This window comes from Asterias amurensis, chromosome 6, assembly GCF_032118995.1.
Source record: "Asterias amurensis chromosome 6, ASM3211899v1".
NCBI classification, from domain to species: domain Eukaryota; kingdom Metazoa; phylum Echinodermata; class Asteroidea; order Forcipulatida; family Asteriidae; genus Asterias; species Asterias amurensis.
Window position 1 is genome coordinate 18,562,496 of NC_092653.1, and position 23,068 is coordinate 18,585,563.

At 39.2% G+C, this 23,068-nt stretch overlaps 1 protein-coding gene across 1 annotated transcript; it reads left to right on the forward strand.

Moving 5' to 3' along the window:
- Positions 1–19,896: 19,896 nt before the first annotated feature.
- On the forward strand, positions 19,897–23,029 carry LOC139938807 (uncharacterized). Its single transcript, XM_071934444.1, has 2 exons — positions 19,897–21,773; positions 22,100–23,029. The coding sequence occupies exons 1-2, from the start codon at positions 19,902–19,904 to the stop codon at positions 22,466–22,468; spliced, it is 2,241 nt and encodes a 746-aa protein (XP_071790545.1). The 5' UTR covers positions 19,897–19,901; the 3' UTR covers positions 22,469–23,029.
- Positions 23,030–23,068: the final 39 nt, after the last annotated feature.

Below are 23,068 nucleotides of genomic sequence, written 5' to 3' on the forward strand. Positions count from 1 at the left end.
GACAATTGCTACAACAGTACTCGCTAGAACTGCAAAATACTTGGACATAGATGATGGGATTGATGATGATATCAATGATATCTGATCAAAACAGTCAACATGAACATCATATCTTGTATCAAATCGTTATTTAAAGGAACCTTACAGAATTGGTTTTGCTAACAAAACAGTTGCTGGCAGTGCATGCAGTTTATGTAGTCCACCATCTACATAAACTGACACACCTGTGTCAGTTTTAGATCGATCGGCCATCTGAGAAAATAGTGAACAACCGATACACATTTTGCATGACATTGATGCAAAAAAAAAAATGAATAAAGCGCTCACTGAGCGATTAACTCCAAACGCGAAGTTAAAATTATTTATTTCTCATGAAATATGGCATTTCAGGCAAAAATATTTCTGTAACGTTCTTTTAAATATCGGCAGCGATGTTTTGTAAACGCTGCAGACTTCGCTGGAAGTGGGAACCTCATTGACCCGGAGTTTTCTCCAGTCAATGAGTGCATTTATAATTACAATAATTGTAATTGGTCTGGTACCTTCTTTGGCAAATCGCCGAGAAGTGGGAACCTTTGCGGATTGGAAATTTACCGTTCGCAAAGTGAGGAATTGGGACCCTTTGCGAATTGGCCGCAAAGTGTATTTATAATGGGAACTGGTATACTTCTTGATGGATGGATATCACTGGATGGAATTAAATAAAGGGAAATCCATTATATTATTAGGAATTGGCGTTTTACCACGGAATTCAGAGCACGGAATAAATTAACTCTTGGCAGAGTTCACTACAACAACAAATCCTTGTGTCTGTGTATATTTATCAGGTGGTTATGCCAAGATTACGGACTTGATGAGTAGATGGTATGAATGAATCACCAATTTTAATGGATGGAATTAAGAACTTTATATGATTGCTGTTCTGAACCTATGTTGATAAATTCTGTCTTCTGATCGTGTATTTTGAGCCAGTTTTGTGTCATCCATGAACAAACTTCATCAATGCATACTTCCATCTGGTGGACTGTTCCTGATAGCTAAGTTGGATATCATCTGCATAGCAATGATAAGATATGCCATACTGTTGAATGATTCTGCTATTAAAGTGTGGTTGTGTACATCGAGAACAGTACCGGTCCAAGGAATGAACCCTTTGGTAGCCCAAAATTTAGTGACCCAGTAAGAGAAGTTGATTCAACAACGCGAACATACTGTGATCGGTCTTTAAGATAAGATTTAAACCAGTTTAAAGTTGTGGTGCAGTTATGCCAATATGACTTTAAGGAATGAAAGGGCTAACTTCAAACTAAGAAGGTCACGGCTGATCATGAAAGTTAAAACAATATATTTTAATTCTCAACAAAAGCAGTTTTAGAAAACACATGAGCCAACACGAAACACAATTACTAATATCTATTTTCTTCAGAAATTTTCATCATCCGATTTACTTTTGTTTTTATATTTTGTTAGGGTATACATGTATTGCTCTCCTCTCCGCTTACTGGGTCCCCAAAAATGCAACTCCACAAAAATCAATGTAGAAGAGGTTACATACCTGTTTGTATTACAGGGTTTCTTTTGAACTTGTAATCTTACCGTGATTATGTCAATGCACGTACACGTAGTATGTACATAGGTTGGATTATACAATACTAAACATTGGCCACGCCCCTTGATGGATCCTACCCCACCCATTATCCGTCATCCTGAAAGCATAAATGTATGAATCTCTTTGGAAGATTTATTTCTAAAATCTCTTAACTGAATCTTTTTTTTTCTCCGTTTTAGTAATGTAATGTGTTTTATGCCCCTCGCAGCACCCTACACCCTCTTTTGCCCAATTTTTTAATTTTTATTTTATTTTATATTTTAAATAATACTTCTTGGCAGGCTAATTGTATGATTTTATTGTCATTTATGTGTTTGTATCAGTTGTGTTTACACCATAAGTATTGATAAATATCGATAAAAACATGAAATAATCGATATTACAAATTGCCCAACCCTGAGGAGGGGTCATCACTCAGATTCTTGAACAGTGGGACCTACTTGGGTGAAATCTGCAAAAAAAAACATTTTATATGCAACAAAACATAGTTCACACCCTGGCTGCCGGACTATTGAGAATCCGTATTTTATCTCGACAAGTGTCGTAGTTAGGTTTGAGGTGCGGCTAGTCGATTAGTAAATGTCACTAGTCACCCAGGCCTAACATGAATGGAACTTGCCTAATGAAAAAGATTCAGTGCTTAGCAGAAGCAGTGAATTCTGCTTTTACGTCAAGCGAAATAGACTGCTTAGCAGGGATTTCTTTTGTTTGTGTGCTTCCAAGCTCGTACATTATATTCCGCGCTTGCACAGTAAGCGGAAAATGGTGATCGTAAGCGCAGACTTTGGTGGTAATGAGAACCATGAAATTTTGCACTGTAGGTAGGTTTGGTAAGGCCTACACTTTAAACATGTAAAAGTCAAAAAAGATTGTTGAAATCTTGTGAGACTGGTCCAATTTGACTTTGCTTCACTGCGTATAAGCAAAGAATTGACACTTCAGAAGCGCGGATATTATCGCTTACATAAAGCATGTTTCACAGCTTAGCAGGGATATTTTTGCTTGTGCGCGGGGAAACTTATCATGTAATCTTCGCTTTAAACTTATGACGTAGTGTGTGTGTGTGTGTGCTTATCAATGAGAAAAATGGCGACCTCCTCTCGCGAAGTGCACCCTCGCGATGTGTGAAGCTAGGAAGTTTAAATTCTGCTGCAGGACAAGCTACAAATAAATGAACCAGAGGAGCGCAAAGCTCTTCGTTGTTTTCTTCTAGGATATGACGTGTTTGTCAACCTGCACACATGATTTGGGAAATCAGCAATTTTTTCAAGCTGCACCGCTAGCTCTGCACCGATTTTCTTCGGTAAGTGAAATCGTCGTAAGACCGAGTAGTGTGGACGTGTACGGTCAATGGGTTCTCTATCGACCATACATTCAGCTTTAGTTTGGCCGGTACGATCACGATGACAATTTTTTAGAATATTCAACAACTTATCAAGGGCTTATCAATACCAATTTTTAGTTAAAAGTTTAGTTGAAGCTATGCTCACCGTTCCCTGTTGGTAGTTAAAGATAACCGTGTTGACATTATTCTTTGAAACAGTCGATAGTAATTGCCAAGTACATTGTATTTGCGAACATTGACATGCACCTCTGTTGGTCTTTTGCCCATTGCTTTGTTTGTCACCGTTGACTGGAATGAAACATGTTTGCTTCATAATTATGTCACTAGCCTGAAAATAGTGTGTTACCAACAAAGACCATAAGCGTCGACATGGAGTCGCATTGTCATCAACATAGTATTTAATTTCATTTACCTATTTGGTATTTATCATTAGCTTCTTTGAAAAAGTATAATTATTTTATTATAAAAATGCACTGCACCCTTTATTTTCACGCTTGTAATAAAAAAAGGTTTTCTGTCTTTCTTGTTGCTGACCACTGTAGGCAAAGTAATGAGGCAAGTCCTATGTATCACCATTGATGACACTGATGACGGCTCAACTAGATCATATATGTCATTAACAGCTGCTTTAACAATAAACACCCATCAGTGCTGGAAAGCTGATGATCAGATGAAGGCGTTCTTCAATACAGACAATTGGAGACGAAGAGATTGAGAAGTGATTACCAAATCTTAATGGTTCAGCAGACGCATCAACATAAATCCATAAATCTTTGTTGTGACACCTGTGCCAAATTAATCGTGAACTTGAGTCGTGCAATCAGATGACTTTAAATGAGCATGTATGATCGTGAGCATGGTTAGAATTTCTACTGAGAAATTTCCATAACAAGTGGTCTACCAAAATGTACAACTCAAGAAAATGCTCTTGAATGCTCTGATATGCCCTAGAAATGCCCAATTCAAGTATTGGTTTTAAATCTAAGGTTGTATTTTTGTTTACTGAAACCTTCCACTAAACAAAACAAAACAAGTGTCATTTAAGCCTATCTCTGTAATTTAAAAAAATTCTGACATTTAAATCGAAGGCTTTATGTGAAAGTATTATTGGCAAGCGATTGATATTACATATTTATATACATTGTTTTGAATCATCCTTCTTCAAAAAACATTTTTGTAAGTACATGAATTTGTTCTGAATTCCTCATCACCAACTAACATCAGAGTAATGGGCCACAGTCTTTGAATGCTTGCCTGGAAATTGAAACCCAGTTAAAGTTAATGAATGGGTCATGTACATATTATAGTACATTGTGCAGTTTTATTATTTTGTTTGAAAAGTGAAACAAACTTGTCCTAATTTATTTGTTAAATTTTGGATAAAGTATCAGGCTTAATGAACTCTGCCTTTTACCATATTCTCACACTAATTTTATGGAGATACTTGTAATCGGAGAAGAGGTACTATAAATTTAAGTTGAGAATAAATTAAATCATTTAAAAAAAATTGAAATCATTGTCATTTTCACGTTTTTGTATGTGGTATGCAGGTGAAAATTATACATGTATCAAGAGTACTATTATAGTGCAGGTGTAAAATAAAATAATTATTTCAATGACAAATAACCTCTCTTATAAAAACAAAAGAATACATTCTTTTGGAGTAATAATCATGTGGAAAATGCTGCAAGTAAAATGTATTAGTTTCTTCCTGTTTGTAGGAGACCAAACACAATAATTTACATTCAATGGTTTGCAGATAATGCTGGTAGAAAGCAGTTCCCTTAAAACACTAATTGCTGGGGTGTTGTGTTTGAGAAATGCAGAGTGAAACAATGTCATAAAATAATTGTTTTCTCAGGAGACGACAATGATTTTAACATGGTAAAACGTATTCATTAGTTGTGGTATTCATCGCCATGTCCGACTAGCGCGGGAATGCCTTCGTGTTGTTCAGGGAACGACCTGTGCAGGCAGGTGAAACAGGTCAATTATATGCATTCATCTTCATTCACAGTTATTAGGAATTCATGCCATGGCCAAAAACAATAGGCATCAAAACTACGACGTGTACTTTCTGTAAACAATTTGGCTGTTACACGACACGACTAGACTATACACAGACATGTGAGATTGTTTGTTGACAGTATGCAGTAGTAGTACACATGTCTCTACCACTGTTTAACCTTTGGACTTTAGCGTGCATTCGGTAGATGATTGGCACACCTATATTAACCAATGAGCATACACCTTCCGGAAATATTAGCATACAGCAACTCCGCCCACAATCTGGGCGTGTTACAAAGGAAACAAGGCTCTGATCCGGCCTCGTTTTGTCACCTCGTTGATACATCGAAAGCCATGCTTCGACCCCGCGGTATCAAGTACTGTTATGTGCCGTGCGGTATAGTATCAATGCATTTCGTGAAGTCAGAGCGGGCCGCCGGTGCTTGCGTAAAGAGCCTTGGACAAGGCTACGAAAGTGTAAGCTGCCGAATCTACCATTTTCATCAGTCTCAACCCAATCATCGCCGAGTACATGACCCTTGACCACGTTTCCTTTCGGTTTTCCCTTTAATGTGATCGGAATGTCTCAAATGCTGTTTTAATGCCATTAGAATAATGCAGTCAGAGCTGAGTTTGAAAACACTTTTATAATTCCGTTTATTGATTCATTTATCTATATTATAAAAGCGCTTAAATCGCATGGGCACCGCCATTGTTGTTTGGCCAGTGGTGCCCGCACCCTGCTAAAATAATGCGTCCTGGGGTAAATTTCGGGGTACCCGTGGGTTGGGGCATGTGTTGTTTGTGACGTCACAGTCAAAGCGCGAGCGTGTAGTAACTTTGGGGTTGAGGGCAGGCGTCCATTGTGATGTCACAGTCACAGCGCGAGCGTCCAGTAACTTCGCGCGTACCCGGTAAAGAACAATGCATGGGGGGGGGGGGGGGTGGGAGGCACGACGACATGACGAAGGCTGGTGTTTTTGTTGTAGAGCACGTTATACACGAAACGGAGAACCACCTGATTGGCTGGACCCACGGGGAACAGGGGAAGTTATGGACGGCAAAAAGTGCAAAGAACAATTCACGGGCGGGATGACGGGAAGGAGGCACGGGTTACATTTTGGAAAGGGATAGGAGGTAGGGGCACAAAGTGGTACGTCTGTGGAACGGGGGACGGGGGGACGGCAAAAATAGAAATGACGGGGAAAATGAACAGGGCTTGGGTAGGGAATGAACAAAATCAAAAAGGACTATCGTGATGTGGGACATGGGACATGAATATATTAAACTGAATGGGGGGAATCAAGCCCATAAAACGGGGAAAAAAAACCACAAACGGGACCCGCGCAAAACTGGAAAGTATGAGTTATGGGCAAACAGTGGCAAGCAAAGAAGAATGCCAATGCAGGGGATCGCCGGGGACGGGAGAGGCACGGAGGCATGGGTTATATATCGGACGGGATAGGGAAGGGGCACACGGTAGGACAGGGAGTTGGGGGAAAAATTAACGAGGCTGGTGAGGGGGGAAAAACAAAGGGGTTTGAAAAATATACAGGACAGAAAATAATCAACTGAACGGGAACAAAATAAACGAAACGGGATATAAACGGGACTGAAAGAACAACTATCGGAATCCGCTGGAAACTGGAAAATATGGATGGGATCGACAATGCCGAAACGGAAAAAAGACGGACAAGTGTACGATTTCACAAAGCACTAAGATTCATCTTAACTTAGGATGGGTGGTTTGCCACAGTGATTTGTATTGTGACCCTGCCCAGCCACATTACCCCCCCCCCCCCGTACACAACGCTACACTTGCAGCATTTTTACGTAGAGCTTTCTAGCGGGGTTGCCGCGCTAAGCGCGGCATCCCGCTAGTTGGTTATTAATTCAGTTTATCCACCTCGACATTTTGGAGCAAGAGCAAAAACACTCTAGCTGATTAGCATATTAGTGTCCTGTGAATGTCCTATCAAAGACATGTTTAATGTCTCTATCTTTTTCTTTTGTAATACCATCATATTAGTGTTATTAATTTTGAAGAAAAAAAATGTATCCAATGAGGGTGAATCGAAATGAAGGTTCAGCAAACCCAAGTCTTTCCGTGCACGCAAGGTTTTAATAATGAGGGAATTATGATTGATCTTGGCCAACATACAAAATAAATTTAAAAAAACTTTTGCAAATTCGGGGTTTTTAGAAGCCGCGTTTCCATTAAACAGAAAATAGAAAATAATTTTCTCTAAAAGTCTTAGATAGGTGGGTCCTTAGAGGCTGCATTAAAGGTGTGGAAGAGTTAAACCAGTTTTGAAAATCACATTTTAACAGCTCATAACCACATTTAAATATAAACATAATGGCAGTACTCAGATTTAAACCTCGGGACCACATAGCTACAAATACGCCATTGGTCATGTGGATAATTACATAATTTGCATGGGGAATATATACTCTATTCCTGGTATTTTCATTTGTTTTGTCGAAAAACAAATGCACGTATAAGTGCCCCCTCCGTATTTTCAAACAATTAAAGGGATTGTGTATGAAACTTCCCAGAAATTGTCATGTCACCAAAGTTGAACTTGGTAAAACAAAAACAAATCGACAAATTCCCATGAAAGGGAAATTTCGGGGTCGTTTTGTCCATTTCGTTGTCAAAAATTGTTGTCAAATGTTGGTGAAAAATTAAATTTTCACCCCATAGTTTCAGTATTTTTCTCCAAATACTAAAGGTTTGTAAATTTGTTTTAATTTGACATTATCAACAACATGAATGCATTTTTTAAATTTTATACTGGGGTAATTTTTTGCGGCGCTATAAGATTGACAATGGTCCGTGGGAAACGGGTGGTCTGTTTGTCTGTTTATTGGTAATTTTCAAAGACCAGTCTTCTCACTTGGTGTATCTCAACATAATTTTTATGCATAAAATCACAAACCTGTGAAAGTTTGAGCTCACTTGGTCGTCGAAGTTGCGAGATAATTATGAAAGACACCCTTGTCAAACGAAGTTGCAAGATAAGAAAAAACACCAAGTTGTGTGCTTTCAGATGCTTGATTTCGAGACCTCAAATTCTAAATCTGAGGTCTCGAAATCAAATTCGTGGAAAATAACTTCTTTCTCGAAAATACTTCAGAGGGAGCCGTTTCTCACAATGTTCTATATTATCAACCTCTCCCCATTACTCGTAATCAAGAAAGGTTTTATAAAAATGTTTTTTTTTTTAGTAATTACCAATAGTGTCCACTGCATTTAAAGGTAGAGCTATTGCTTGAAATGCTAGTAACTGCCTGTTTTTAGGGATAAAGATGTAAGCAAAACCCTAGAAAAAGCAGTTGCTACTTTTTATGAACGGCCCATAAATATCCCATCTCCTCCATACATTGATACTTCGAAACCTTCACACTAGTTTATCAAACAGTGCGAAAACAAAAATCGGGTATCCAGAGGCACTTCTTGCATTTAAATAAAAACGGCCCGGAAAGACGGACACCTTTGTTAATTGTGAAAGACCTGCCTTCTCACTTGGTGAATCTCAACATATGCATTAAATAACAAATACGTGAAAATGTGAACTCAATTGGTCGTCGCAGTTGCGAGATAATAATGGGAGAGAAAAAAAAACACAATTGCCGCACGAGGTTGTGTGCTTTCAGATGCTTGATTTCGAGACCTCAAAATCCAATTCTGAGGTCTCGAAATCAAATTCGTGGAAAACTACTTCCTTCTCGAAAACTACGTTGCTTCAGAGGGAGCCGTTTCTCACAATGTTTTATACTATCAACAGCTCCCCATTACTCGTTACCAAGTAACCAATAGTGTTCAGTGCCTTTAAGGAGATAATATTTGCTTTTCGCCTCATTTTGACAAAATAAAGCATAATCATACTCGAAGAACATTATGCCATATATAAGGTAACACAATTTAAGAAAACAAACTTTCAGGGTATAACAATAATCTCAAAACAACAATAGTTGTCCACCGTGGTAAATAATAATCCCCACCAAACCCTTGGAATTACGCATCACAATTATTGCGTTTACAAACTTGTCCAAAATTTGTTGAAGGTTTATCGGCTCTCGAACGACCAATACCTCAAGTGGGGAGACCATTTAAAATCGGTATCCCTACGTGGGGAGACCGGTGCATGTTTCAAGACCTACAATACCCTGGGCAATAATACTTCATGAAAATGTGACTTACCAATACAGACGGTTGCAATGAAGCTAACCCACGCCATGTCGTGTCTTCCACTTTGGTTCGTGTTCAGAAACACTTGCAAGTCGAGTCACTCCTCCACAAAATGTTTTCCGAATAACACGGCGAATATGTAAACTATAATATGTCTAGAAATGAAGCATCGTGGCAAAGCACTGAGCAGTTTAACAGCAAAAACGAAAGCGTGTTCCTTCCTCTCCAGTGATCTGGTTTAATGAGGTCTACTCGCGCTCGCATCCCCAAACCATCCTCGGTATCGGAAGGCACAACCTCACCCCAAATATACGCCAACCAATCAAGGCAATAGGAAATTAACCAATCAACGAACAGCACGATTTCAAGTTCAACCGAAGTCCCAACCTCGTCCGTTGGGCAGCCTTTTGTATCGTCCCCTCTCGTCCCCTCTGAGGGGAAACAGAAGGGCGATTTCATACGTCTGGTACAAGGCAGTCATCTGCCTACGTTACCGCTAATAGTACAACGCTCTGAGGATGAACCGCAAAAAAAAAAAAAAAAAATAATAATAAGAAGAAACAAAAGTGAGTTAACCGTGCTTTTACTAAAACCAGACTCTTGCGCATTGTCTCTGCATGCTGTACATAATTGATACCCTGAAATATATTACAAAAGATACGTGTACTTTATGGAACAATGGCACCTAAGAATTCAATAGCTGTTTCTCAGTATTAAGCTTTTGTTATCACAAAGTACGTTCCGGATCGTGGGCAGCAAAGTGTAGCGAACAAACGTATGTTGCGAACAAACGTATGTTTCGAGAGAGTACACCAACCCGTAACACCATATTATGTCTTTTGGTAAAAATATGAGCCTTACTTTCAAAACAACACGCAATTAAAGCCAATCTAAAGCCTCCATCAACTTTGCTGACAATTAAAATATAACTCATAATACCCAAGCCTACATCCACATGGATTGTAATAATAATAAGAATAATAAACATTTCTAAGGCGCCCTAAAATTAACACAGCGCCTCACAAAAAAAAAAAATTACAAGAGGCTCTCATCCAGTGGGGAAACAAAAACGTTTTGAGAGACCGCTTGAAGATTGAAGTAGACTCTGCTTCTCTGACGTCACAGGGCAGTTGGTTCCAAAGCTTAGGAGCTGCATTGAAAATTAGATTGTCTCCAGCCTTTTTATAGGAGCGAGGAAAAACCAAGCCTGTGACGTCAGAAGCAGAGCGGAGCCTTCTACGGTCTTCAGAATGACCAGTATTGTAGAGGATGAAGTTTTCTGTGAGGTATTTTGGTGCTTGACCATGAAGACATTTGTAAACATACAGGATGATTTTGTATTTGATTCTTTCTCGTACTGACAGCCAGTGAAGAGATCTCAGCAGTGTGTTAAGAACCCTCGGAGAGGCAAACACCATACATTCAGTTTTGGGCTTGATATAGTTGCAACCTATTACTACTCATCCAGGTGTTGATTTGAGAGATGCAGGTAGAAAGATTTCTAAGGGCCCTAGAACCTTGGGGTCAAATTCAGTATAAAGTTTGGTGTTGTCGGCATAGACATGGAAATTAATATTGTGGTATCTGATGATGTCGCCAATGGGATGAGTGTACATGATAAAATGTAAAAGTGGTAACAATGTTTCAGTCCCAGAAGTAGGTGGCAACGGCCTCTGAATAAAATAATTGTAGCCCACACCTTGAAGTGGCCTTCAGGCCTTGTGTGTCTGGCGACTTGCATACAAAATGTAAATATATATAAATTGTAATTCATAAATACCCCAGACAGTTTCTTTACTCCTATTTGTGGAGAGCGCGTCACGTGGGATGTTTAAACCTTTGATAATGACCAGCTGGAGATGTTAATAACAAGCTGGCGTCCGCGTGTCGGGCGCGCAAGATTATCACGCGGACGCAATTCATAGCTATAGTAACAGTGCGTAATCTAAGCGCGCGTGCGTAAACACAACCCACGCGCATCGAACAGATTATTCACAAAGTTTTTGAAAAAAATATTGAATTGTTAAAGTGTCTATAATTGCATTTTTTTTTTACAAAAACGCGCTAATGAATGGGAAAAAAAGAGTAGTGACTCGTTCTTAAATGTCCGTTTAAAACCTTGCAGGGTCGTTGCCGTGCGAAATGAAATTCGAGGAAACTTACTTATTTCTCAAAAACTACGTTACTTCAATGAGCGAGCAGAAGGGCCACTGTGGGGACTTTTGCACATTTGAACAATAAAGAACAAAACGATGCACTATTGTTCAACTTGGACTCCACAGAAGAATTATTTGGAAAAGGAATCAACAGTATATCAGACCCCTAAAACCCAAAACATAACAACTATAAGCGAGTCGATCCTTGCCTCATACATTATTCAAATCAAACTTTCAAATGGCTCATTTCCCCGGGCCCTGTATGATCCGCATCCTAATGCCAGTACCCGTGGACTTACGGAAGGGCCACTGTGGGGTCTTTTACACAATTGAACAATAAAGAGCAAAAAAATGCACTATTGTTCAACTTGGATCCCACAGAAGAATTATTTTGAAAAGGAATCAACGGGACAACAGTATCAGACCCAACAAACGCAAAACATAACAACTATAAGTCAGTCATTGCCGCATAAATTATTCAAATCCAACTTGCAAATGGCTCCTTCACCCTGATCCGCATCCTAATGCCAGTACCCGTTGACTTACGGAAGGGCCACTGTGGGGTATTTTACACAATTGAACAATAAAGAACAAAACTACTTTATTTTGTTCAATTTGGACCCCAAAGAAGAATCATTGTGAAAAGGAATCAGACCCCACAAACTCGATCGGAAAGGTTGTGTGCCCGGTATGGGAACAAAAAAGGCCTAGTTGGTCAACACAGTGAGGGGACATTAAAAGCACTGTACACGTTTGGTAGTTGTCAAAGACCAGTATTCTCACTTGGTGTATCCCATCACAAGCAATAAATAACAAGCTTATTAATATTTGGGCTCAATCGGTCATCGAAGTTGCGAGAACATATGATGAAAGAAAAAAACACCCTTGTTGGACGAATTTGTGTGCTTTCAGATAAGAATAAAAAGACTTCTAGGTAGAAGTGTTTTATTATTTTGGTGAGGAATTACCTCTTTCTCAAAAACTACATTACTTCAGAGGGAGACATATTCCACAATGTTGTATAGTATCAACAGCTCTCCAATGCTCGTTACCAAGTCAGTTTCCAAGTTAATATCTGTTTTGAGTAATTACCAAACGTGTACCTTCCCTTTAAAATACTTTGTGTACTTTTTTTTGTGTTTACAGTACTGAAGTATAGGTTTTTTGTAAAGTGTACAGAACAAAGGAATGACGGCTGCAGTAATTAGATTAGTGTTGATGTCTGTTAGGAAATCCAATCGTTTAATTCAGCTCAGAACAGCTAATTATGTTTGCTTGAAGTATGCATTGTTATTCAGACACAATGACATAGCGGAAGTCAAATTACCGAATGAACAATAAGCATTCAAAATTGTCTAATTCCTAGCATTTTCAGCGAAGGTGATGCATCGTTTCTTTCCAATTCAACTCGTGTGAATTATTCCCCAGCTGATATCGTGACATGAACGTGTCCGGTAATCAAATCAGACAAGTTTATTTTCACACCCTTGATGTTATGTTCTTGTACAAAAACTAAGAAACTTTGACAAAAACAGCCACTGGGCGCTTTCCATAATTGTAAGAGACCAGAGTCCTCATATTTGGGTGTATCCCAACATATGCCAGGTAAATTTGTTCTTAAGAGAACTGTCTTGCTATATTCTACTACCGCGACGTTGATTTATCGGACTGTTCGGGAGACTCTCAGTTTTGAAAAGTACTGTCCTGCTTAATGACTAACTGCGCCAGAGAGAAGACAAAAGCGGAGTCAGTTCTTGAATTGGTTTCAAAGTTTCGACCAGGGCTTTTATCTCGAAAGAAAAGACTTGAAAATGAAGAGTTGTGACTATAAAAAAAAGTTGCCTAACTCGGCTCGTACATTCTATCCGTGAACCTACGTTTTCTCGTCCTTTTTCCCTTAACCGAGTATACTGGCATCCTTACAAAGCTTGGTCAATATTTTAAATTCCCTCCCGATTATGACACGAACTTTTATTAAATTCTTCGTTCCGGCTGGTTTGCTTAATTGCTGCTGAAGTGTGACGGGTGAAATTGGGGGGGGGGGGGGGGGGGTCTACCGTTGGATCGGCGCCCGTTTGCGCGGCTCTGCTTACTGTAAACAGGGAAAAGAGACTATAGAGTCGCTCTTTAAAATGTGCCCTGGACAATATTCAGAACACAACTCTTTTGATGCAACATTTAAAGATGACCATTGTTATATATATAACGAGCATTTGCTTGCTGAAATGACACCCGTAGTGAGTATTTTCCTTTCGAAATATTTATTATTATTGTACTATAATGTTATTATGAATGGTTTATTAAAAACTTGTAGCCAATGGCTTCTTTGCGTCCATTTTAGCAATACAAATTTAAAAGCAATACACACTTAAGCAATTATACACTTAAGCAATTGAAGATCAAAAGGAAATTATAGAGATCCAGGGGTCGATTTCACAGAGAGCTTATAGATTGATCTTAACTGCAAACAAATCTTATAATAGCTAAGTAAATTGTGATGTAAAAAAAGTTCACTATTAAAATGCTAACGAATTTGTCCTATACGACGAATTGTATTTGCTATGTGGAATCGATCTCAGTATTCCCTTGTGACTGTTGGCGCTCTGTAAAAGTTGGCTCCTGCACACTACGCTCTTCAGCTGATCAAACTGCGTGCTCCGGGTAGTACTACCTTGCCGAGTGGTGATGTTCCAGTGGTTGATATCATTGATAGGTCTGTTGTAGTTAAGGAGGCAGAGATAGTGACTACCAATACGATCGAAACATCATGGAGGGACGCAACAGCTGTGTGGCAGCCGCGATATTGTTGTGCATCTTTTCTGCATCATTCTTGACTCACGGTAAGTTTACATTCAAAACAACTAACAATTCGGTAATGGATTATTGTCCAACCCTTTACGAACCTCTGGTTAGGTCGGGACGCATCAGCTGGCAGTCGGGGTTTAGGTCGTTATCACAACTAATCTGATAATAGTTTGACAAAGATGTGAAAGCCATACTGCCTGCCTGAGGGAATCATGTGGACATAACTGGTCCTTGTTTGACGTTCGAAATCCCAAGAATACGCTACACGAAGATAATTTGGCACGACAACAATGCCGGAACGTTTTAAGCCGATTATTTTATTATCTTTTTCAAGAAATGTTTCTGACACAACGAACTACCACCACATTATCAGCAGCGACATCAATTGTGTACCCAAGGTTCGTTTAAAGTGTTTTAAAGAGTTCTTCGATATATTTTGGAGCAGATCTTCGTCACGCCCTGTTTGCGGGTTCGGGGAGGGGGGGGGGGGTGTGAATAGGATCGCTCAGACAGTAAAATTACTTTTCATAAAACTTGGTTGTTTTTTAATAATTTTACAGTCCAAAACAACTTATCTTCGAAATATTTGGGTAATCTATGTAGTCCACAGTTTTAAAGATGACTTGGTACAGTTTCAACAGTTGTGTTCTTTTGTTTAAACCTAATATCAAACAAAACTTGCTCTCAACACAAAAGCAGACTCTTTTATTTGTTTAGTGGAAAAAATAGTTAATTCTTCCATTCAAAGTGTCATCTCTTCGTTTGATTTGTTTTTTATGCATTTTTCTTAATATTAGTTGGAATAATACTCAACCTCACGTTATTAAAAATTGTGTATTCATCATTTTTTTCCAATACTCATTTATAAAGAAATAGACATGTCGTCATCAAATATCAAAAACAAACGGTAGCTACTAACAAAGATAAATTGTTGTGCGAGTCTAAAAAGTAAAAAATAAATACAACAAGGGGGGAGCTAAAGGCCAATGTTATGGGACGTCATCAAACGTTTAAGGATTTTGACCAAAACTGTTCTACGGAGGTTATTGAACACGGTGGTATTTCCGTTTTAACATGAGGTCATGTGACTGCTGTGTTGAATTCACTCATTTTCACCTTAAGCCCCATCATATCTCACTTACCCATTATCAATATAAAAAAAACTGTCCGAAATCTGCGTTCCCTGTTCCCAAACTTCAAATGTTCACATCCAAAGAACTAAACACAGTTTGGGGGATCGTGCCTTTTCTATTGCAGCACCAGGGATGTGGAATCATCTTCCTCAGAACATCAGGCAGTCTACTTCATTAACCAATTTCAATAGCTTTATCTCCCGTTATTCAAAAGCCTACGGTACGGCGCTATATGAGCAACGACGGTTGGCGCCCTAAACATTTGACGATTGATTGATTGAATCGAACTTGAATCCTTTGACGTCACAATTCGTACTTTTAAACTAAAATGACATAATAAGAAAATGTAAAAATTCTACAAAAGACATGCAAAATCGTGACCAGTCAGAGGTTAGGGTAAAAGGTATCAACACATCAATATACATAAAGTTGGTTTAAGAACAGACATTCATGTCAAAATGCATACATGTATGTTTAGCTTGCAGTAACATCATGAATACATTATACTCTTTTAAAAACTTGTCTTGCAATAATAGTTTTTTACTACCACGTAGCAGATTTTTCGGAATTCAAACAATAAACCAAATAGAACCCGACTGAGTAAGATTAATTCAACCAACTGATCTATCGTTGTTGGGAATGCCAGTCAGAATACATCCAACCTATAACTGCCGTATATCTGGAGATCACACTTAAAGGGGATGACTATCGTCTGATCACTCTTATAAAGGGCAATCAAAACTTGTCGACGCATACTGCAGCTTTCGATTGTATAAAACAATTTGGAAACATTTCATTTTGAAGTAATGTGGTGATGAACAAGCGATATCAGTTTGTATGCCCCCAAAAAATGTTATCTGAGAAGCGTTACTGACGATGCTCCTAATATTATTACGAATTCCTGTTAGGGATATTTTTTGTATGTGGACGTATACTCGCTCCTGACTTTCTCCCGATGTTATCTTAAAAATGCGACCCTCTTGAAATGAATTGTTCATAGATTAGTTTTTAAATTAATTCATGCATCACTTATTAGATCGGATTAAAAGAGTAGAACGGTTCCGGAAACCGAAACTAATTTGTATTATAACACCCCTTACCAATATTTTGCCTTTTCATTGGTTTAGAGCGCGTCACATGATATGTCTTAGTTTTGCTAGACGACAGCCGTGTGATAGTGCATCGGTTTTCCGTGCGCTAGTCCGAAAGACTAGCATACGGCGTGCAGTACCCAGACGTCCGTTGCGTGTACGAGGATAATAATTTAATAGTCTGTAAACATTTCGGATTACATGACACTACACGCAGCAGAGCACAGTAAAAGTTTTCGCAATCTGTTATTCGCGTCGTCCGTGGATTGTAGCATTCAGGGGCCTTATTCATGAAGCCCTCGTAAATCGGTCACTTGCGTGGCTCTAAGTAAGACGTTAGTAAAACTATGGGTTGAACAAGGACAAGTTTACAAGAGCTTACCGTTTAACACAAAACTGCTTTCTCCAGAAGACGATCAGAGCATTCTGATCGAAACGTCGAGTTGAAACCACCATCCCAGAACCACCCAAACTCATTGAGAGATAGTCATTACACGGTGTTACCGCAAACCTTTCCATACAACCTAAATGCTTGTTACAACTAAATTGAACAAATTGAGTTTAGAATAGCATGAGAAGGACACGGGTTCAGAAAGACACGTTGCATTGGACTCGGCGAGTTGGTCTATGAAAAGCGTTCGGGGAGAAAATGACAGACGTTATTTGGTGCTTGAAGTCATATTTCGATAGTGATTATCGGACAAGGATGTTTGTGCTTTAATTTGGAAACCAAAAACCGACAATAAGGTGGTTTTGGGACCATTTTGATTATATTTTAATCACACAACTAAAACAAACTGTCAAAGTGCATGTTTTTTTTAATTGGCTGCCGAACACAATACAACTTTCATCTTACGCCAAAAAGTCTGAAAATAATGTATGATTGAGTGAGCACTGCTCACTTTTGTAAAGGGTATGACAATTAGGTTGCGCAGTACTTAGCTATTCAATTTGTGAAAGGTAGGTCCTTTGGAGCCTACAAAATTCACTCCAAGATGTCGACTACTTATTCTTCAGAGAGCAGGGCTCACCCTAGCATGAATTATTTTCGGACCTGTTGGTGTCATATGAAAGTTGAATCCATAGGCTATCCATACATCTAAACATTTCCCCCCAAATCATATAGTTTTTATTCGTCAGCCATTTCAAAAGTGTATAGATTTTGCGGCCACGTTTCTCATAATGATTGAAGTGTAATATTATCTTAAGTTTTTTATGGTAACTTATAAAGATACCCTTTATTGAATTTGTCCCAAGATAATATTTTTATTTCACCAGTATTTTGTTCATGAACCAGGCGTTGCTCTACGTGGTTCGCTATGCCAATCAAAATGTATATTATGTGAATTTGATGTACAGTGTTAATAATTAAAGCCATTTGAAACTTTCGGTACAGAATTTTATTTTAAAGTTCACAGATTACAAATAACTTTTTACAGCAGGTAACGGTGAAAGACTTCTCTCATGAAATATTATTCCATGAAATGCTTTACTTTTTGAGAAAACATTAAAACAATATCAATTAATTCTCGATATCGAGAATTACGGATTTATTTTAAACACATGTCATGACACGGCGAAACGTGCGGAAACAAGGGTGGGTTTTCCCGTTATTTTCTACCGACTCCGATGTCCGATTGAGCCTAAATTTCCACAGGTTTGTTATTTTATGTAGAAGTTGTGATTCACGAACTGTGGACCTTGGACAATACTGTTTACCGAAAGTGTCCAATGGCTTTAAAGGGGAATGGACACTTTCGGTACGAAATTCTTATTAGCAACGGACACTTGTTAAATCCATTGGACCCTTTCGGTAAACAGTTTTGTCCAAGGCCCACACTTCGTGTATCACAACTTCTATATCAAATAACAAACCTGTGAAAATTTGGGCTTAATCGGTCATCGGAGTCGGGAGAAAATAACGGGAAAACCCACCCTTGTATCCGCGCGTTTCGCCGTGTCATGACATGTGTTTAACATAAATCCGTTAACGAGAATTTATATTGTTTTACTGTTTTCTCAAAAAGTAAAGCATTTCATGGAATAATATTTCAAGAGAAGTATTTCACCACTACCTTTTGTAAACCCTGAAAGTTATTTGTAAATCTGTGAACTTTTTTTTTTTTTTTCTGTACCGAAAGGGTCCAATGGCTTTAATAATAATATAAACATCTGTCACATTGTGATAAGCGACTCACTCTGAAGTACTGTATATTCTGAGAAAGCGGTAACTTCTCTTTCTGAATGGAAAGACTATAAGGCATGAAACCTTTTCTGGCATATGTAAGAACACAAGTTGGCACTCTTGTGCATTTTCTTGCATTATTTTCTGGCTACTTCGACGACCAAATGAGTCCAAAATATTCTAATGCTTTTAAAGCCATTGGACCCTTTCGGTACAGAAAAAAAAAAGTTTACATATTTACAAATAATTTACAGGGTTTACAGAAGGTAATGGAGAAAACGGTAAAACAATATAAATTCTCGTTAGCGAGAATTACGGATTTATTTTAAACACACGTCATGACACGGCGAAACGCGCGGAAACAAGAGTGGGTTTCCCGTTATTTTCTCCCGACTCCGATGACCGATTGAGCCTAAATTTTCACAGGTTTGTTATTCTATATATAAGTTGTGATACACGAAGTGTGGGACTTGGACAATACTGTTTACTGAAATTGTATAATGGCTTTAAGACTACACATGCTTGTCAGGAATGTTTGGGGAAAAGTGCAACAGCTGTTAATATGTGAACAGAAATTATACCCAGTCAGAAAGGGGCGATCGGTTATTCCTTAATCAAATTGATTTCCGTCTTTCTCACAGGTTTGGAGATTGTATTGGATGACGTAACATTGCAACTAACTCGCACCGCTTCATGTTGTGGTAGCTGCAATAACTCGTCGTATGAAACCATTGAACTGGTCTGCAAATGTCAACCCGCCTGCGTCATTTATGGGGACTGTTGTTTAGATTATGCTCTCTTCTGTACTGACATCGAGACGGGGACAAGTGGACATACTTTAGTTGGGATGGAAAATTGCACTAATGATCGAATCAATAGCTCCTTTACATACGAGGGCGAAGTCTCAACTTCCGAAGATAAGTGCCGAGTATACGCGGAGGAAGCAACATATGAATTGGTTCAAGAGTATCTCTGCCAACTGAGGGCGCTGTGGTCACCAGTGATTCTCAAACGACGATCAACTCAACAATTCGCTCGTCTTACTGCTGCTGCATCAGATGATTATGAATCCTACGCAATGATACAGGATTGTAGAGTGGATGCATCAGAAGATGAATTGCATGCCTGTCAGATGAAGCGCTCAGTATTAAGCGTCAAACACCTTTCTGACTTGATAGCACTGCTCCCGGTAACCGCTGCGAATGGGCTACATTATATGAACATTCATTGCGCTTTGTGTAATGGTTACGACTACCCAAACGTCATATTTTGGAATATTTATTTTGGTTGCTCCCGACGCGATTTTGATATTGATTCTGAATTACAGAAAACAACAATTTCGCTCGTGGCAACAAACTGTTTTATTATCAGATATATGGAACCTGTCTATCCGTGGGAGGTGGAGCCATTTAGGTGGTTTAGATACCAATGCGAAGACTCACCGAACTGGGACGCGTGCCGTGCCTACCGGTTACCATATGATAACACTGATAACATACACTGTTCGCTGTGCATTGACGCTAGACAAGCGGCTGTAATAGCGGCTAGAAACGGTACCAACACCGTGTATGCTTCTGATTTTGGTTCGTGGATTCCAGATTATCGAACCGCCACCTTGTTATTTTTTTCGCCGTTGGAAGGTGTAAGTTTGGTTCGTCGTCCCGGTCGTCCACCGACGTCGTCTTTCAAGCCAACATGCGATCAAGGACAAGTCTATAAACAGTCGTCCGGTGAGTGTCGTGACCATTGTCCGTTCGGCCAGGTAGTTGCAGATGATGGTTTCACGTGTGTTTCTCTCATGAACCAAAGCAACTACTCCTTAAGATTTAACACCCAAGTTCCTTACGGGAGATTCTCCTGTGAAGTTTTTATCCAAACCGAATTCCCCGTTGATGATAAGAAAGCGTTTTCTTCAGCTCTTTTCCACCAGATATTGGGTGATGTTTCGTTTGACACTTCTGAACTAAAACCCGATTACTCAAATAAAATGTATCCGAATCCAAGTTGCTCTCGTAGTAAAATGCCGTACCCGTACATTATATCTGCTGTGACTCAAGTCAGCAACACAACCAGTATCGAATCATTGTCAGAGTTGGTGTTAGATGCCTTGAATAAAACAAAGTGCTTGGAAATTACCAGCATGTCTCTTTCAGTGTCCACAGTTAGAATAAGGAATTTTGATCAAGTGTTCCTGCAGGATCAATGTGCAAAGCAAGGTCAAGAGCTCAACAAGTATGCGTTGGATGTGTATCAAATCATCTTAGTCAAGGGTGTTTCTTTCATTAAGTTCTTACTAGACAATGAGACTTATGCCCTTCCATCGCTTACGACGAGGCAAGAAATAACCCATGCAGCAGGAAAAAAGACTGGACTGTCTGTTTTGACTTGCAGCGTCAAATTAATCTGCCCAATCGTTGTGTTAGATTCAACTGAGTTTAAAGTAACGGCGATGGACTCAATGCTGGTGTATCGTGACGCAGCTGGCCGAAATCTATCATCTAGTGATGTCATCGTGATGTCACAAGGAAAGATAGCCGTTTGCCATTCCGAAACCGAAAACCCAAAGTTCACCCAAAACGAATACGACACTAGCGAAATAATATTATCAATGGTCGGTATGTCTATATCTCTAGTGTTTGTAGCGATGTCTCTGTTCACTTACTACATGTTTCCTGAACTGAGAAATCTGCCCGGTAAGAACATGATGAGTTTTCTGGTTGCTTTGTTTGCACTATTGGTGACGTTCCTCATAGCAGTTGGGTCCCCTCTGTATCAGCTCACCTTGGGTACAAAGGCTTCTTGTCTCACCTTTGCCGTTCTTATCCACTATTTACTGATGGCCGTCTTTTTCTGGAGTAACGTCGTCTCTGTTCACTTTGTGCGCACATTCAGCCTCGGTGTTCGCACGAGGCTCACAGGATCGACCAACGACGGGCGAATATTCTGGCTGTACTCGCTGTACGGATGGGGTGCTCCCCTTGTCAATGTGGGAGTTGGTTGTGCGTTGCACTTCTTAGCTGAGATTGATGGCCAGATGGAGAATGTCTATAACGGTTGCATGATATCCGGTTGGGAGGTTGCTACCTACCTGGTGGTCATTCCTTTGTCGTGTCTCATGTGTCTTAATGCGGTATTCTTTACTGTCGCATTGGTGAGGATTAGGACGACCCAGAAAGATGTGGAACTGGTCTGTGAGAAGAAAGGACGACTTGAGACTTTCCATATGGAGTTGAGTCTCTTTGTGAAGGTAGGTGAATTCAAAATGTATAAAGTGAACCAAGCTTACAGTAATTTGTACAAGACTAAAGCTGCTAAATACTCCAAACTATCATTATTTTGGGCAAAACGGTCAAAAGCATGTGGTTTGCTTTGGTGCCCCTTTTCATATTGAGCTCAGCAAGAGCATTACTTGCAGTTCGGACAAAATTTCGAATTTCCACCACAAATTTTTGAAAAAAAGTGTATTTTTCTAAGGAAAAAATGTGTATGTTTTTTTTCACCTAACGGGTAAACGACATGATTGCACCTAATTTGTAACAATTATAATGCATTTTATTTTTATTTTTCGCACAGACCTTTGTAGCTACCGGTTTGCTGTGGTTTGGCATCTTCATCGTTGATCACTTTGAGGACCGTGTTTTCTCCTACGTCATCACTGTCATCTTCACCCTCCAGGGGCCCATGTCCTTCTTTGCTTTCGCGTTTACCGAGCGAGTACGAGGCATGTGGGCCAAGAAGATATCGAGCGCCACCAATCGACATGGAAAGTCCAGCAATGATGTCTACAAAGTCAGCGCAATCAGTAGATCGACTATGATGTCGTCGGAGCGGGAGGCTGACCCTTCAGAAATGGAAGCAAAGTTCACGCAAGCTGTCATTGCGAATAATGACGGATCTAAAAGTGAATGTGCAGTCGATAACCCACTTAACGACGATTGTTAATCAGTCAAGTAATCATGTTGCACAATTTAATTAAACTCAATAACATTCATTATCTAATCAATTCGAATTACTTTTTGTTTATTCAGTTCATTCACATTCAATTGAACTGACTATAATTATCCAACCAATGTAGTTTAGTATAAATCAACACAATCAAACTTTATCGTGCATACAAGGGTAATTCTGCTTACTACATAAAAATATGTATTAAATTACAGAATTACAAAAATGTGCTAATAACAATAGTTAACACTTTTAATATAATAAAAATAAAAACGTTACTACCTGTCAAAATGTTACATTAAAATTGTGTTAAAACCAAGAGTTTACAGACAATTTCTGGTTCTGAACTCGAACTTTTCAGCTTCCTATCAGAACTCATTTTCTCATAAAATTCATGTAGGCATAAGGGATATGTGTTTCACTGATAAAATATGACTTAGACTGAATTAAAATGTGTTCAAGACAGTTGGCTCAAAGCCAAATATTGAGCAGAGGCACACTATATTTTAGCTCTTCAACACCATTTTCCCCGAATTTTGAAGGCGAGTTACCGGTGTAGCAAGGGATTCTGCCCCCCCCCCCCCCCCCCCCCATTTA

What these genes read in the sequence shown, in the direction of transcription:
- LOC139938807 (XM_071934444.1), top strand. Translation starts at nt 19,902, where the DNA reads ATGGAACCTGTCTATCCGTGGGAGGTGGAGCCATTTAGGTGGTTTAGA. An exon ending in AGTTGAGTCTCTTTGTGAAG is followed by an intron (nt 21,774 to 22,099) that starts GTAGGTGAATTC and finishes TTTTTCGCACAG; the next exon opens with ACCTTTGTAGCTACCGGTTT.